Here is a 14,558-nt window from a genome sequence, read left to right on the forward strand (position 1 = left end):
TCAGGATTCGTATATATTATGCACTTCTTTATCCGTACAATGCTCTGGCGCTTTTGGCTCTGTACAAACAGAGAGTCCAACAGCTCCAACATTTGCAATTCCATTAAAGGCCAGCTTTTAAGGGGTATAAGCATTCGATGCCGGAAATCCCTGTCCGAACCGCCAGCCCTGATGTTTTGGTTTCGGATTTCCGCGGTGCTGACGTAAAATTCCACGCACCCGCAAGGCCGTCCATTTATACGTTGTAATTTAACTCTGTGAAATACTCTTCCTGAGGTGTCCGGGGTACCTTCCCAACGGGTCTCGTAGCCTGTGAACAAGCTGTAACCCTTGGTGATACGGCTCAGTTCGGGACACAAAACCTGTCGAAAAACCGTCCAGTCTTCAACATCATAAGTCACGCCTAATTTCTGGTCGGTATATTCTTCTCCTTCGGCTAACGTATAGAGTTTCACGCTACAGGCCAAGTAATCAAACAGATGCCCCCAATGCTGTCCGTTAGACATCAACACTTCATCTTTCAGCGCCGTTGCGGGCGGTATCTGGGTTCTATACACGTTTAAAAACGCTTTTTGGTGCATCGTATATTGCGGCTGTATACTTTGCCCTTTCTCGATGTTTCAGACGCGGTCCTGCCTCCGAGGCTACAGTCATCACAGCTTTGCCACTGATCGCAAAATCCATGTTTAAAAATAGGGTTTACGGTTCTGGGTTTCGCAAGCCTTGTTCTGGACATTTATAATGCTGAGGCCCCAGCGCTATCTATAGCCCCAGACATTCCTGCTTCATAGATAACAACCATAAGTGAGATAAAACTGGGGGGTGGAGGGGGGGGGGGGCATGGGCCCCAAAAGTTCAAACACCCTCTAACACATGACCACACGAACAGGGGGGGCGGGGCGGGGGCACATATTCTGTACATGTCATCAGGTCATAAGGTCAGCAATCAATCAAATTTGACACATGCCGTATCCTATTACTCTCTTACATGTATCAAGATATCTAAATATGAGCTCTTGCATAGCATGACATGAATACGCAATAGATATGCTTTGGAAATATTTCATGAACCTTTAATAATGCAGTTGGGATCTGTTATAGCACGTTAATGAAATGCTAATAGATATGTATTGAATGGCTATGAGGTCAAAGTAAAACGTTACCCTTCAAACCATACTTTCTTCTGATTGAAAGTACTGTCAGACTGATTTGTTATAGACTCGCATAGCCCCAAATAAAAAGGTTGGCTGTTGATTTCATTAACATTTTTTGGTGTGGTCTCAATTTTTTCTTAAATATCAAGATATGGTCATGGACAAAAAAAGTTTGGGGAACCCCTGCACTAAGTAAACCAAGGAGTTAGCTAGAGTAGAGAGGATTTACCTGGAAACAAGGTGTGGGAGGCCAGGTCTGGTCTTTGCACTTTGAACAGCTCCTGCTGGAGGATCTGCTGGAACACTAGCCGCTGCCTAGAGAGCTGAGTGAGAGAGTGAGTGAGACATGCTAAGGGTCTATGTTTACAGTGCTCATATTCACACATCCATAGAAGTTGTGTCACTTGGAGTTTGAAGCAGGTGCTGTAGTCCGAGTGACTCTGAACTCATATATAGACACCACATCTTGGCTACATTGTCCATCAGCATAGAAACACACACAAAATAACTATAACATTTTACTTGGATAGATTATGCGAGACAAGTTCCAAGTACTGCAACACCTACTTACTTGTAGGTCACCTCTCAACAATGCCACAACAATAAGAAATAATAAAATATAAGAATACGAACAAAAAGTAAATGGCTTAGTAGAATATAATAAACATTTTAGCATAAGTATAATACAGGAAGGCACCATTTATAGTCCAATATTTACATGTGTTTGGAGAAAGGGGGAATAGGGGGCAGTGCATAAACTGAGCATTATAATAAGAGTCTGTTAGCAGCAGTTGTGATGTGTGTGCAGCATCAATGTATATGTATGAATGAGTGCATGTGTGCTAATGTGTGGAGCATCAGAGCATGTTCAGCAGTCTGATGGTTTGTATACATTTGACTGTGTAAAACCCAGCAGAACTATGTATTTCTCTGAGAGTGAGGCAGATATATATAGTGTTTTGCTAAAAACATTTGTCTCTCTGAAATTTAACCATCAAGTGATAGATTTCAAACAAATATATCTTTCATTGAACAATCCCCATGCCGTGATTTGATACTTAAAAAACACACCAATCTCTTTCATAAGTTCTTTAAACAATAAAAGCTCATTTACCAACATTTCCGAAAATTGATATACACTGAGTGTACAAAACATTAGGAATACCTTCCTAATATTGACCTGTACCCCCTTTTGCCCTCAGAACAGCCTCCATTCATCGGGGCATGGATTCTACAAGGTGTCAAAAGTGTTCCACTGGGATGCTGGCCCATGTTGACTCCAATGCTTCCCACTGTTGTGTCAAGTTGGCTGGATATCCTTTGGGTGGTGGACCATTCTTGATAGACACAGGGAAACTGAGTGTCGCAAAACCCAGCAGTGTTGCAGTTCTTGACACAAACCGGTGTGCCTATCACCTACCATACCATGTTCAAATGCACTTAAATCTTTACTATTGCCCATTCACCCTCTGAATGGCAAACATAATCCATGTCTCAATTGTCTCAAGGCTTAAAAATCCTTCTTTATTAACCTGTCTCCTCCCCATCATATACACTGACTAGCATTCACCTGGTTAGTCTATGTCACGGAAGGAGCAGGGGTTCATAATGTTTTGTGCACTCAGTGTATAGCGTTTTGGCAAAAACTCTTCAGTTGAACATACACATTGCTAACCAGGGTAGTTACAAACAGCATAGGAATGAAATCCTCAAGTAGAGGCCAGAGGGCACACACTTAGTGTGTTGTGAAATCTGTTATGAATGTATTGTAATGTTTTTAAAATTGTATAAGTAACTACCTTAATTTTGCCGGACCCCAGGAAGACTAGCTGCCTATAATAAATACAAATAAAAATACTAACCTTGCTTAACAAGTTAAACAGCTGCTATTAGTGAAGATGTGTTTGGGCTGATATTAATACATTCGTTTAGGAGACAGGTGGATTCAACTTTATATATATCAAGTAGATATAGTTTACCCAATTTCAGTTTTTCAAGTGGGTGAAGTTGGTATTCATTTTACAAGCAGAGTGGCTCAGTTGGGAGGAGAAGCTTCATTTCCAAAAGTTGTAAGCGGTCAAAACTATTGGTTTATGAGACAGGAGTGTCTAATTAGCAAATTTTCAAAGATGCATTACAAGCTCAAAACTTTTTTCAACAAAAATGACAATTATGACAATAATTGTGGGCATTTGCATGACAATTAATCGTTTCCCCAAATTCCATAATCGTCACAGCCCGAGTTACCTTTCTAGCAACAGGCTGTTAGACTTTACACTTCTTCCAATTATAGTGTGGGGAGGTCAAAATAATGAAAACCAAATATATTCAGTTTAAAATGTTGATTACTTGTCTTTGCCATTACCATTCACCGGACAATAAGACAAGACGTGGAAAAAAACATATGATGGGGGTCCCTGGGTCGCCAAATTGCCTGGGCGGTGGTCCCTGGGCAAGAAAAGGTTGAAGACCTTTGTAGTATAGTATAGTAATTTGGATTGGATTGTGCTGTACCTGCTGGAGCGGGATAGCGTCCTGCTGTTGCTGGAGCAGAGCCTGGAGCTGACCCGGGGACAGAAGCTGCTGCATCTGCTGAGGACTCATCATAGTCATTGAGACCTGTGTGAAGAAGAAGCGGCGGATCAGACATTGAGGAGACAGGATGTTCTGGTGCTTACCTCTCTTAGAGGCTTTTATTTACAATACTAACAGGTGCTGGACTAATTGGCCCATAAACTTCGTACAGAAAATATTACCTGCCTCGACTGCTCTCCCTCAGGCAAAATCAATTTAGCACCTAGTACTCTTTCTAGGAACTCCCTTCAAGTAGGAATGTTCCACTATGACAGCCTTATAACACAGTTCTACCATAAATATGTAATTTCTCATGGACATATAACATCCTAAACAACAGTTTTACATAAACAAAGACTTCAATAACTTGTGCCATAACTTCTTTAAGTCACACAATACACATTCATGAAGTAATTCACCTCAGGATAATTAATCACTTTGGCTAATCCCATCAACCAATACATGTTCCTCGATGACTCAGACTAATTTGCGCCATGCGTTCCATGACCCTGTCATACACACAGGTGAGGAGAGAGCATATTCAGTGTAAAAGTGTTGCATAGGAATTTACACCCTATTCCAGGCAAATTAAAAACTGGACCTCAAAGCCAGTTCCACGGCAAATATGTTTTCTTCCCCACTAATAAAGGACTGATTTAGACCTGGGACAGCAGGTCAGTGCAATTAATTATCAGGTAGAACACAAAACCAGCAGCACCTCCTGGCTCGGACTAATTTGCAGCACCTACAAATGCCCTATTGCCTATATCAGGGGTCTCTAACCCTTTTCCTGGAGAGCTACCCACCTGTATGTTTTCTCTCCAACCCCAGTTGTAAGTTACCTGATTCAGCTTATCAACCAGATAATTATTAGAATCATGTCTGCTAGATTAGGGTTGGAGCGAAAACCTACAGGACTGTAGCTTTCCAGTAACAAGGTTGGAGAACGCTGCCCTATATAGTGCACTACCTTGACTAGAATTGAAAACATTGTACCATGCTCTTGTGGACTTTCCATGTGCATATATTCATTATATTGTCCACTCATTTTGACAGAAAATACCACCTTTCCCTGTATAATGCACTACTTTACACTCAAAATGCATATGATGGCGCCGGAGGAGAAGGCTGTCGTTTACGGGTTCCTAATAAATTGTGCTATTATGTGTATTATTTGTTTTTTCGCATTATTTGTAATTTATTTTATACATATTGTTTCTGCCACCATCCCTTATGACTGGAAAGAGCTTCTGGATATCAGGACAGCGATTGCTTACCTTGTACTGGACAAAGACTTTTTCTTTAACGAGTCGGACGCAAAGTATTTACTTCAGACACCCGACAAGGCCCAAATCCCATTCATTTGCATGAAGAAGAGACGGAGATAGCTCGAGGTGCCATGTAAGGATCCGACGGCGAGTGAGTAATCCCCCTGTACCATCAGTCCTATTAGCTAACGTGCAATCATTGGATAACAAAATGTTTGAGCACCGATCAAGACAATCTTACCAATGGGACATTAAAAACTGTAATATCTTATGTTTCACCAAGCCGTGGCTGAATGATAACATACAGCTGGCTGGGTTTTCAGTGCATCGGCAAGATAGAACAGCTGCCTCCGGTAAGACTAGGGGTGGTGGTCTGTGTCTATTTGTAAATAACAGCTGGTGCACAAAATTGAATATTAAGGAAGTCTCAATGTTTCTTATCTCATGAAAAGTGGTACTCCACACTATTTATCAAGAGAGTTTTCACCTATATCTTTCGTAGCTGTCTATTTACCACCTCAAACCGATGCTGGCACTAAGACAGCACTCAATGAGCTGTATAAGGCCATAAGCAAACAAGAAAATGCTCATCCAGAGGCGGCGTTCATAGTGGCCAGGGACTTTAATGCAGGGAAACTTAAATCCGTTTGACCTATTTTCTACCAGCATGTTAAATGTGCAACCTGGGGGAAAAAACCTCTAGACCACCTTTACTCCACACACAGAGACGCGTACAAAGCTCTCCCTCGCCCTCCATTTGGCAAATCTGACCATAACTCATAACATTATCCTGCATACAAGTAAAAACTAAAGCAGTCCTTGGTGTCCACATCACCAACAAATTATCATGGTCCAAACACACCAAGGCAGTCGTGAAGAGGGCACGACAATGCCCTTCAAGAGACTGAAAAGATTTGGAATGGGTCCTCATATCCTCAAAAAGTTCTATGGCAACTGCTCGGCCTCCGACCGCAAGGCACTACAGAGGGTAGTGCATACGGCCCAGTACATCACTTGGGCCAAACTTCCTGCCATCCAGGACCTCTATAACAGGCAGTGTCAGAGGAAGCCCCAAAAAATAGCCAAAGACTCCTGTAACCCTAGTCATAGACTGTTTTCTCTGCTACCGCATGGCAAGCGGTACCGGAGAACCATGTCTAGGCCCAAAAGGCTTCTTAACAGCTTCTACCACCAAGCCATAAGACACCTGAAAAGCTAATAAAATGTCTACCTGGACTATTTGCATTGCCCCCCCCCCATTTCTACTCTGCTGCTACTGTTTTTTTAGTACACTTTTTTTCTTAAAACTACATTATTGGTTGTATGTCACTGTTGTATTCGGCGCATGTGACAATACAATTTTATTTTAGATTTTATTTTATTTGAATTTGCACCTATAAACCATATGGAATAGCATGAAATTTTGAAGACACAGGGGTAGCGCACAAGAGAACAGACATATTCATAAATGTCTGACTATATGACTGCATAACAATAGGTTGCGTCTATTTCTAAAGGTGACCCTAGAATGAGAAGAAGCTGTGTTCACTGGTTAATTAACAACATAATTACATGCATGATGTCACTCCTAATGGGAATTTATGGACATTATTCGAGACAAATACACACTGAATACTAACTGACCAGTGCCCAATGATACTGGTGAATGGCCACAGTGATAAAGAATAAACAGCAGCATGTTTTATCTTATTTTGTATCAGGAACCTAAACAACTGACATGACTAAATCTTATGCAATCTGAGGACAAACTACACCTCGACAGATCTTATGCCAATTGGAAATAAATATTTTATCAGTGTTTCAATTGCAAGAAAACATCAAATAAAAGACTGCAAAACAGAATATCAAATAAAAATGTACACTGTCAATATTTTGGTAATGCAAACACACTTAAAATGTAATTTTTTGTTAAGAAAACACACAAATAATACAAACTATGATTCTGGTATGATGAAATGATAATAATTGTTGACTCAATCATTTTATTTAACATTGATATCATGAAATATTCTGAAAGTATGGAAATCACCTCTTGTGCTGCCACTCCATAAGTGCAGGGACAGTAGTGATCTTCATAACTATCGCCCCATTTCAAGGCTTCCTTGTCTAGCTAAAATTCTTGAATCCTTGGTAAATGTACAACTTTGCTCTTTATCTGGTTAATGTCATTAAAAAAAGGGTTTAGGCCTGGGCATAGCACTATTACAGCAACTATTACAGCAACCACTTTAGCTGTTAATGATCTTGACAATGCTTTAGACAAAAAAGAAAATGTACTGCTTTGTTTGAGGACCTGTCAAAATCTTTTGATACTGTTGATCATGCTATTTTATTGAATAAGTTGTCTTCTATAGGCCTGATCATGGTTTCATGGGAGTTTCTTTAAGTACATGAAGGTGTACCTCAGGGGTCAATTTTGGGACCTGTTCTCGTCACTATTTGTATTAAAACCATTGGTCATTATGTTAAAAATGGTTAATCTATATGCGGATGAGACTATTATGTATGCTAATGCCCCGACTGTTGATCTGTCTGTGTCAAAACTACAGTCCGATTCTATAGCTATGCAGGAATCCCTTGGTAATTTAAACTTGTGCAGCAATGACAGAAAGGTGGACGCGGTCAGAGACCCACTAAAGCAGCACCACCCCATCAAGAGTCTGAGCCTGCCTGGTCCAAAAGCCAAAGTCCCCAGATGGGTGAGCATAATATACAAGGACTATCTTAAAAGGATAGGGCTGACTACTGCCCCCTTTGGAGGAATTGCGTGCCCATAGTAAACAGAAAGAAAAAAAATCGGTCCAAAATTGCTAATATATGCATATAATAATTATTATTGAATAGAAAACACTCTAAAGCTTCTAAAACCGTTCAAATTATGTCTGTATGTAAAGCAGAACTCTCAGGGCAGCCATTCTCCCAAACTCTCTCTTGTCATCAGAAAAGTTGGCCCAACTTTGACGTCATCGCCCTTCCCAAGCAGCTACAGACCTGGGAACAGTTTCTATGTCTTCAGCGCGATGTCTGCTTTCAATGGGGCTTGCCATTGTGAGAATCGCGCGCCCACGAGACTTTTGGCGGGCTGAAACCTTCGGGTCACGCGAAAAAACAAGTACTTTCATGCGCGCGGACGCTCCAGAGCTCTCTTTCTTCCAGGATTGACCAAACAATGTCGGTGTTTCTGTTCATGCTAAGGATTGTTTCCACGTTTATAACATGCTAAAGCTTGATTCTGCACTTAGTTTGACCAGTTTAGTCGACATATAATATGTAATTTTGAAGTTTTGGTGCGCATCCACTAGAATTTTGGCTGCATTTCGACCGGAATTTGTCGCGTTTGATAACCTAAAGACACAGACTTCAAAACCAAACAATGTTTTTGGTAAGTATAACTCCTTCCAGGTCTTCTGATGGAAGAACATCAAAGGTAAGGGAATATTTATGTGGTAAATTTGGGTTTCTGTGGACTCCAAGATAGAGGAGACGTAATGCTAATTTCTGAGCGCCATCTCATATTATAGCCTAGTGAACCAATTCTGTAACGTTAAAAATAAATGTAACACAGCGGTTGTATTAAGAAGAAGTGTATCTTTCTATCTATGTGTAGAACATGTATATTTAGTTAAAGTTTATGATGTGTATTGCTTGTTATCTGACGGAGCTATCATCATTTCTCCGGACATTTGAGTAGCATTTTTTGAACATGGCGTCATTGTAAACAGAGATTTATGGATATAAATTGCATATTATTGAAAAAAACATAAATGTACTGTGTAACATGTAATATTACTGTCATCTGATGAAGATTTTCAAAGGTTAGTGAATTATTTTTCTTTTAATCCTGCGTTTGTTGATTGCATATTTTGTTCAACTTGGCTATTCAAATTAGCTGTGTCTTTGGTGGTGGTTTGACATAAATATGTGCTATGTTTTCGCTGTAAAACATTTTAGAAATCTGACTTGCTGGGTAGATGAACAAGGTGTTTATCTTTCATTTGAGCTATTGGACTTGTTAATGTGTGGAGGTTAAATATTTCTAAGAATATTTTTGCGTTCCATTGCGCCACGTTCCAGCTGAACGTGGGAGGGTTCGTTCCCAAATGGGTACCATAACCCCCTTCTGGTTAAAGCTGCTGATGAGAACCTTGATAACCTTGTACCTAGCTGTTAGGAATTCTGGTGGAGTACCATACCAAGGTAATGGCAGTGCTGGCAACAATTATTGTGGCCCTGGCGGTACAGAGTAGTCAAACGGTCTGACTGCACATAGGTACTTGGAAAGATTTGTCACAATGAGGGACCAACATGTGTGGGTGTTGGGGGGTATCTGAGCTCCATCAACTAGGACTAGATATTGGTTAATTAATCAAATCTTTCCAATCCTGCGCAATTTGACAATTTGGCATGCCTTCTTAAACAGCATAACTGTATACGCATTAACACATCAAGTCTTCTGTTGAGTTAGACTCGGGGATTGAACAACTGTTAAATATTTGAGTTTGTGCTTGTGTGTGTGCCTGTGTGTGTATATGTTTTTTTAAATCACTAGATACACTATAGCCGAGGCGAAGCCATTCAAAATTATGTTGGCTGCAGATCTGGTTCTGTACTATAGGTGGCACTATGTGCTCTTTTTTAAAGGATGGGCTAAAGGCCCTAGGATCCATGTGTTCAGGTCAGCCAGTCACTGGAATGACAACCCAACTTGACATGAGGGGGAGGCTTTAGAGGGTGGAATATTTGAGGACAATTAGAGGTTTACTTAGTTGCAGCTACAGTATGCTTAACAGTGCAAATATCCTGGTACAGCTATATGGACACTTAATTATCATGGTACTTCTTAATGGTAAGTTTACAAATATATATTATGGTAAGTACAATCAAAACGTTTATTTCATTATGGTAAATGGTGTGAAATAAGTAGTTATAATTGTAATGGCTTAGCAGATAATAAGAAAAGACAATCTGTTTTTACCTGGCCTAAAGATAAGGAATATTATATCTATTGTTTACAAGAAACTCATTCTAAACCTTTAGATGAAGTTGTATGGAAAAAGCAAGGGCGGGGGGGACTCAATAGGAGTGATGATATCAATTTTAAATTATTTTGGTCCAAATGTGCAAACTGTTCAAACAGATCCGCAAGGAAGGTGGATCCTATAAACAGATTTGGCTCGTTCATCTATACGGCCCAAATAATGATGATCCAAGCTTCTTTGAAAATATGCATAATAATTTATCAAGTTTACAGGCAATACATGACTCAATAATTATGTTGGGAGATTATAATACGGTTTTAAGTACCTCAATAGACCAGAAAGGAAATCACTACAAAATATCACCCTCATGCACTTAAGGAAATTATGAATATTATGTATATATTGTAACTACTGGATATATGGAAGCTTAAAAATCCTTACCTACTGAGATATACATGGCGGAGGCTCAATCAAGCTAGTCGTCTTGACTACTTTCTTATGTAATTTTTGCCTGCACCAAAAGTTAAAAGAGTGTTGATAGAGGACTCTAGCAGGGAAGAAATGTAACTAAATTACTTGTTGGAAAGGTGGCATCCTATGACGGTGCCACATTAAAAGTCACTGAGCTCTTCAGTAAGGCCATTTTACTGCCAGTGTTTATCTATGCTGATTGCATGGGACTGTGCTCAATTTTATAGACCTGTCAGCAACGGATGTGGCTGAAATAGCCGAATCCACACATTTTAAGGGGTGTCCACATACTTTTGTATATATGGTGTAACATAGGTACAACAGATCCCCTTATTGTATGGGACACTTTAAAATGTGCCTTTAGAGGCCATACAAGTCAACACTATTGAAGTCAAAAGAGTTCAGATAGATTGCAATAAAAACTAACAGAGGCACAGAATACATTAGATGAAAAAAAAATATGGAGGAACGATCAAGTGGAATAAAGTGAACTGGATGGAATATGGTGAAAAATACAGAAAAAACGTTTTTAATTTTCAACATATAATTACTACCAAAAATAATATACAGAACCTTGTTACTAATGACAGAGTAATCCATGATTCCTTAAACAATATTTTGAAAGGGGAAGCATAGTGCCTTAAGTATATGTTTTCATTTCAGTCTCCTCCATGTCCATGTTAATTGTAAGGATTTTTCTTATATTAATAGTGTAAAATGAACAGCTATGCAGCTATGGAGATATTTACGTATAATCTTGGTAAATTAAATAATAAATGGAAATGCTCTATCCAAAATTACAACCAACTGATTACAGCATTGCTGCAAAGATGGAGTAGGCAAGTAGAAAGGTCGGCCCTGCATTAAAGACCAAAATTGGCTAATAAAAATGATGATAAAAAAAAGTTTCCTTTGTGTTGTCTTAAGGGTAGAAAATGTTTAACAGCAGAGAAAACCCCCTAAATTATATTTTATCAACTTCACATTTGTTGACTTTTCATAGAGTGGACCCAAAATGAGGGAAAGTGAAACATCGCCTTTGTTCATATTTTCATGAAAGCTGTACACCACCAGGGTACAAATGTTGTCTTAGGGTCATTTTTTTTTACCCGGCAGTTATAAAATTATTTACACACACACACACACACACACACACACACAATGAGAAATTGAGATTATGTGTGCTACTGATTGAACTCAGCCTGAATAGGAAATCACCATGGTTGGCACAGTTAGAAAGAACAAGCCTGAGTTCCCCTCTGCGTGACAAGGGGGAGAGAGGCCTTCTCATCAAAGTTTGCCTTCAACCCCACCACCACTCTAGTTTCTTACCTCCCAAAGAGGAACAAGAATGTGGTCCTCCTGAGCACACTGCACAAAACAAAACGGCTGAGATCAGTGATCATGAGGACAGGAAGCCAGCCATCATCCTGGACTACTACCACAACAAAGGAGACGTGGACAACCTGGACAAGGTGATTGGCACTTACAGCTGCAGGAGGATGACTGCCTGCTAGCCCCTGGTCATCTTACATGACATCATTGATGTGTCCTCATACAATGCCTTTGTGATATGGAACAAGATTAACCCTACCTGGATGCCTGATAAGCGGAACAAGAGGAGGGTGTTCCTGAAGCAGCTAGGAAAGGCAATTGTAACCCCACACATTCAAAGAAGGGAGCGCCTCCCCCGCACAGCAGCCTCTGCAGCGCTTGTGAAAGCTGTTCAGGGGGCTGAATCTTGTCCTGATCCACTTGAGGCTGCAGCTGGGAAAGGCAAGCGGACCAGATTCCAAATCTGTCCCCCAAACAAGGACTATAAAATAAATACTATGTGCTGCACATGTGAGAAATAAATCTGCAAAGTCCATGCACACACACTTGCATACTGTCGTACATGTGCTAATTAGAGTTGCTTGATTTATGTTCTTCCCGTTTTTGTTTTTGATCTATTATCTTACTTTTTTCTTATTTATTGTTGTTGTTTACACACCTTTTGGATGGGGGCAATGTTTAAAAATATGGGAGAAGACTAGAATTTTGTAGTTGAATTCCTCATTGTACATTATATAAGAAAATATCACTATGTTGCCAAAAAGGTTCAAGACAATGTTTCCCTTCAATAAAATGCATGCAAAACAAATTTCTGCACATTTCTGCTCCTTTCTTAGGCTATACAAGTGCTATCGCTTGCTACAAAAAAGTATGTTTACACCTATGCAGCACCTTTAGCAATACTAATAAACCTGTACTTTAGTAAAGAAAACAATTATGACAGGTGTTGTAATAAAAATGAGTGGTTTCCACTGATTAAATGCAGTCTTTCTGCATTGTGAAGAGGGAAAACTTAGATATTCACAATGTTTGTGATGAATGACAGGTTGTTTCTTCATGCAAAATAGATTTGGGGTTTAAAATTCAATTAAGCTGCTTCATTTTAGGGGTTTGTTGAAGGCGGGTAATTTTTAGGGGAGTATACACTAGGGGAGTATACATAATGTTAAGACTACACAAGGGATAAGGGCCAAAAATTTGAAGTTGGGAGGAGATTTTTGATGTACCGATTCGATAGCACATGGTGTATGAACTGATAAATAAAGTGCCGCCAGATTCAACACTTTTCTATGGTCTTCAGAGATGCGAGGGGTTGAGGGTAGCTGAGGACTCGGACTAAAAACGAACAAAGAATGACTCATGTAAAATATACTGTCCGTGAAATGTATGTAGTACGTATAAGCTGGAAGTGTAAGCTTAAGTATCGTTGTCGATTAGTTTACTGGACTACTGTTCAGTCGCGTGGTCAGGTGCTACAAAGAGGGAAAATAAGAAAGAAGGAAAATATTTAAAAACTTATGTAAATATATTATATATTTACCCAGACAATTACATTGAGAGAACACAAGCAACTAACATAGACAATCACCCACAAAATACCCACAGAATATGGCTGCCTAAATATGGTTCCCAATCAGAGACAACGATAGACAGCAGCCTCTAATTGAGAACCAAACTAGGCAACCATAGACATACAATTTACCTAGAAAGGAAACAGCCCCACAAACATACAAAACCCCTAGACAAAACAAAAAAACACATACAGTGGGGCAAAAAGGTATTTAGTCAGCCACCAATTGTGCAAGTTCTCCCACTTACAAAGATGAGAGGCCTGTAATTTTCATCATATGTACACTTCAACTATGACGACAAAATGAGAAAAAAAAATCCAGAAAATCACATTGTAGGATTTCTAATGAATTTGCAAATTATGGTGGAAAATAAACTTTTGTTATTGACCAAATACTTACTTTCCACCATAATTTGCAAATAAATTCATTAAAAATCCTACAATGTGATTTTCTGGATTAGTTGATGAAAATTACTGGCCTCTCTCATCTTTTTAAGTGGGAGAACATGCACAATTGGTGGCTGACTAAATACTTTTTTGCCCCACTGTACATCACCCATGTCACACCCTGACCTAACCAAAATAACAAAAAAAACAAAGAATACTAAGGTCAGCGTGTGACAATATAGTATAATGTGTATTTTTTGTTGTCTCAAAATGTCTTCCCTGTTAAAATAAAGGTTAAATAAAATAAAAACGAATATTTGGTATAATAATAATAATATAATTTCAGTATAATTAAATAATTTAAATTTCTACTTTTCTTATTTTTTATTTTTTTTATTTGACATTTTAATTTTTACTTCAGTTTATTTTAGTAAATATTTTCTTTACAATTATTTTTCTTAAAACGGCATTGTTAGTTAAAGGCTTGAAAATAAGCATTTCACTGTAAGGTTGTAAGGTCCTGCTGTATTCGGCGCATGTGACGAATACAATTTGATTTTGGTTTTAATTTGATTTATTACGCACCTGTAGGGGCCGTGGTTTAGTGTGGCTCTTTGCAGAGTTCAAACCACTCTTCTTCTGTTGCTGCTGGAGTAATATCTTAGCTGCCTGCAGAACCTGAAATGAAAGGACACATCAAGGATTTTGCCAGTATCATCCCAGTACCAACCCACTACCATTGTGGTATAATCACAGTTCCATGCTAGCACAAACCCAGTATCATCATACTTTTGAAATA

The 14,558-nt window shown here is 39.2% G+C and overlaps 1 protein-coding gene across 1 annotated transcript in view; it reads right to left on the reverse strand.

The window, feature by feature from the left end:
* Window positions 1–14,558, reverse strand: part of LOC115134669 (forkhead box protein P2-like) — a 58,174-nt gene that overhangs the window by 26,605 nt on the left and 17,011 nt on the right. The window contains exons 3-5 of the mRNA XM_065022164.1: window positions 14,345–14,437; window positions 3,669–3,773; window positions 1,384–1,477 (exon numbers count right to left, since the gene is read on the reverse strand). Of these exons, the coding sequence (XP_064878236.1) occupies window positions 1,384–1,477; window positions 3,669–3,773; window positions 14,345–14,437 (292 nt within the window). The remainder of the gene's footprint in view (window positions 1–1,383; window positions 1,478–3,668; window positions 3,774–14,344; window positions 14,438–14,558) is intronic.

The sequence above is a fragment of the Oncorhynchus nerka genome, linkage group LG9a, assembly GCF_034236695.1.
Source record: "Oncorhynchus nerka isolate Pitt River linkage group LG9a, Oner_Uvic_2.0, whole genome shotgun sequence".
NCBI lineage: Eukaryota > Metazoa > Chordata > Actinopteri > Salmoniformes > Salmonidae > Oncorhynchus > Oncorhynchus nerka.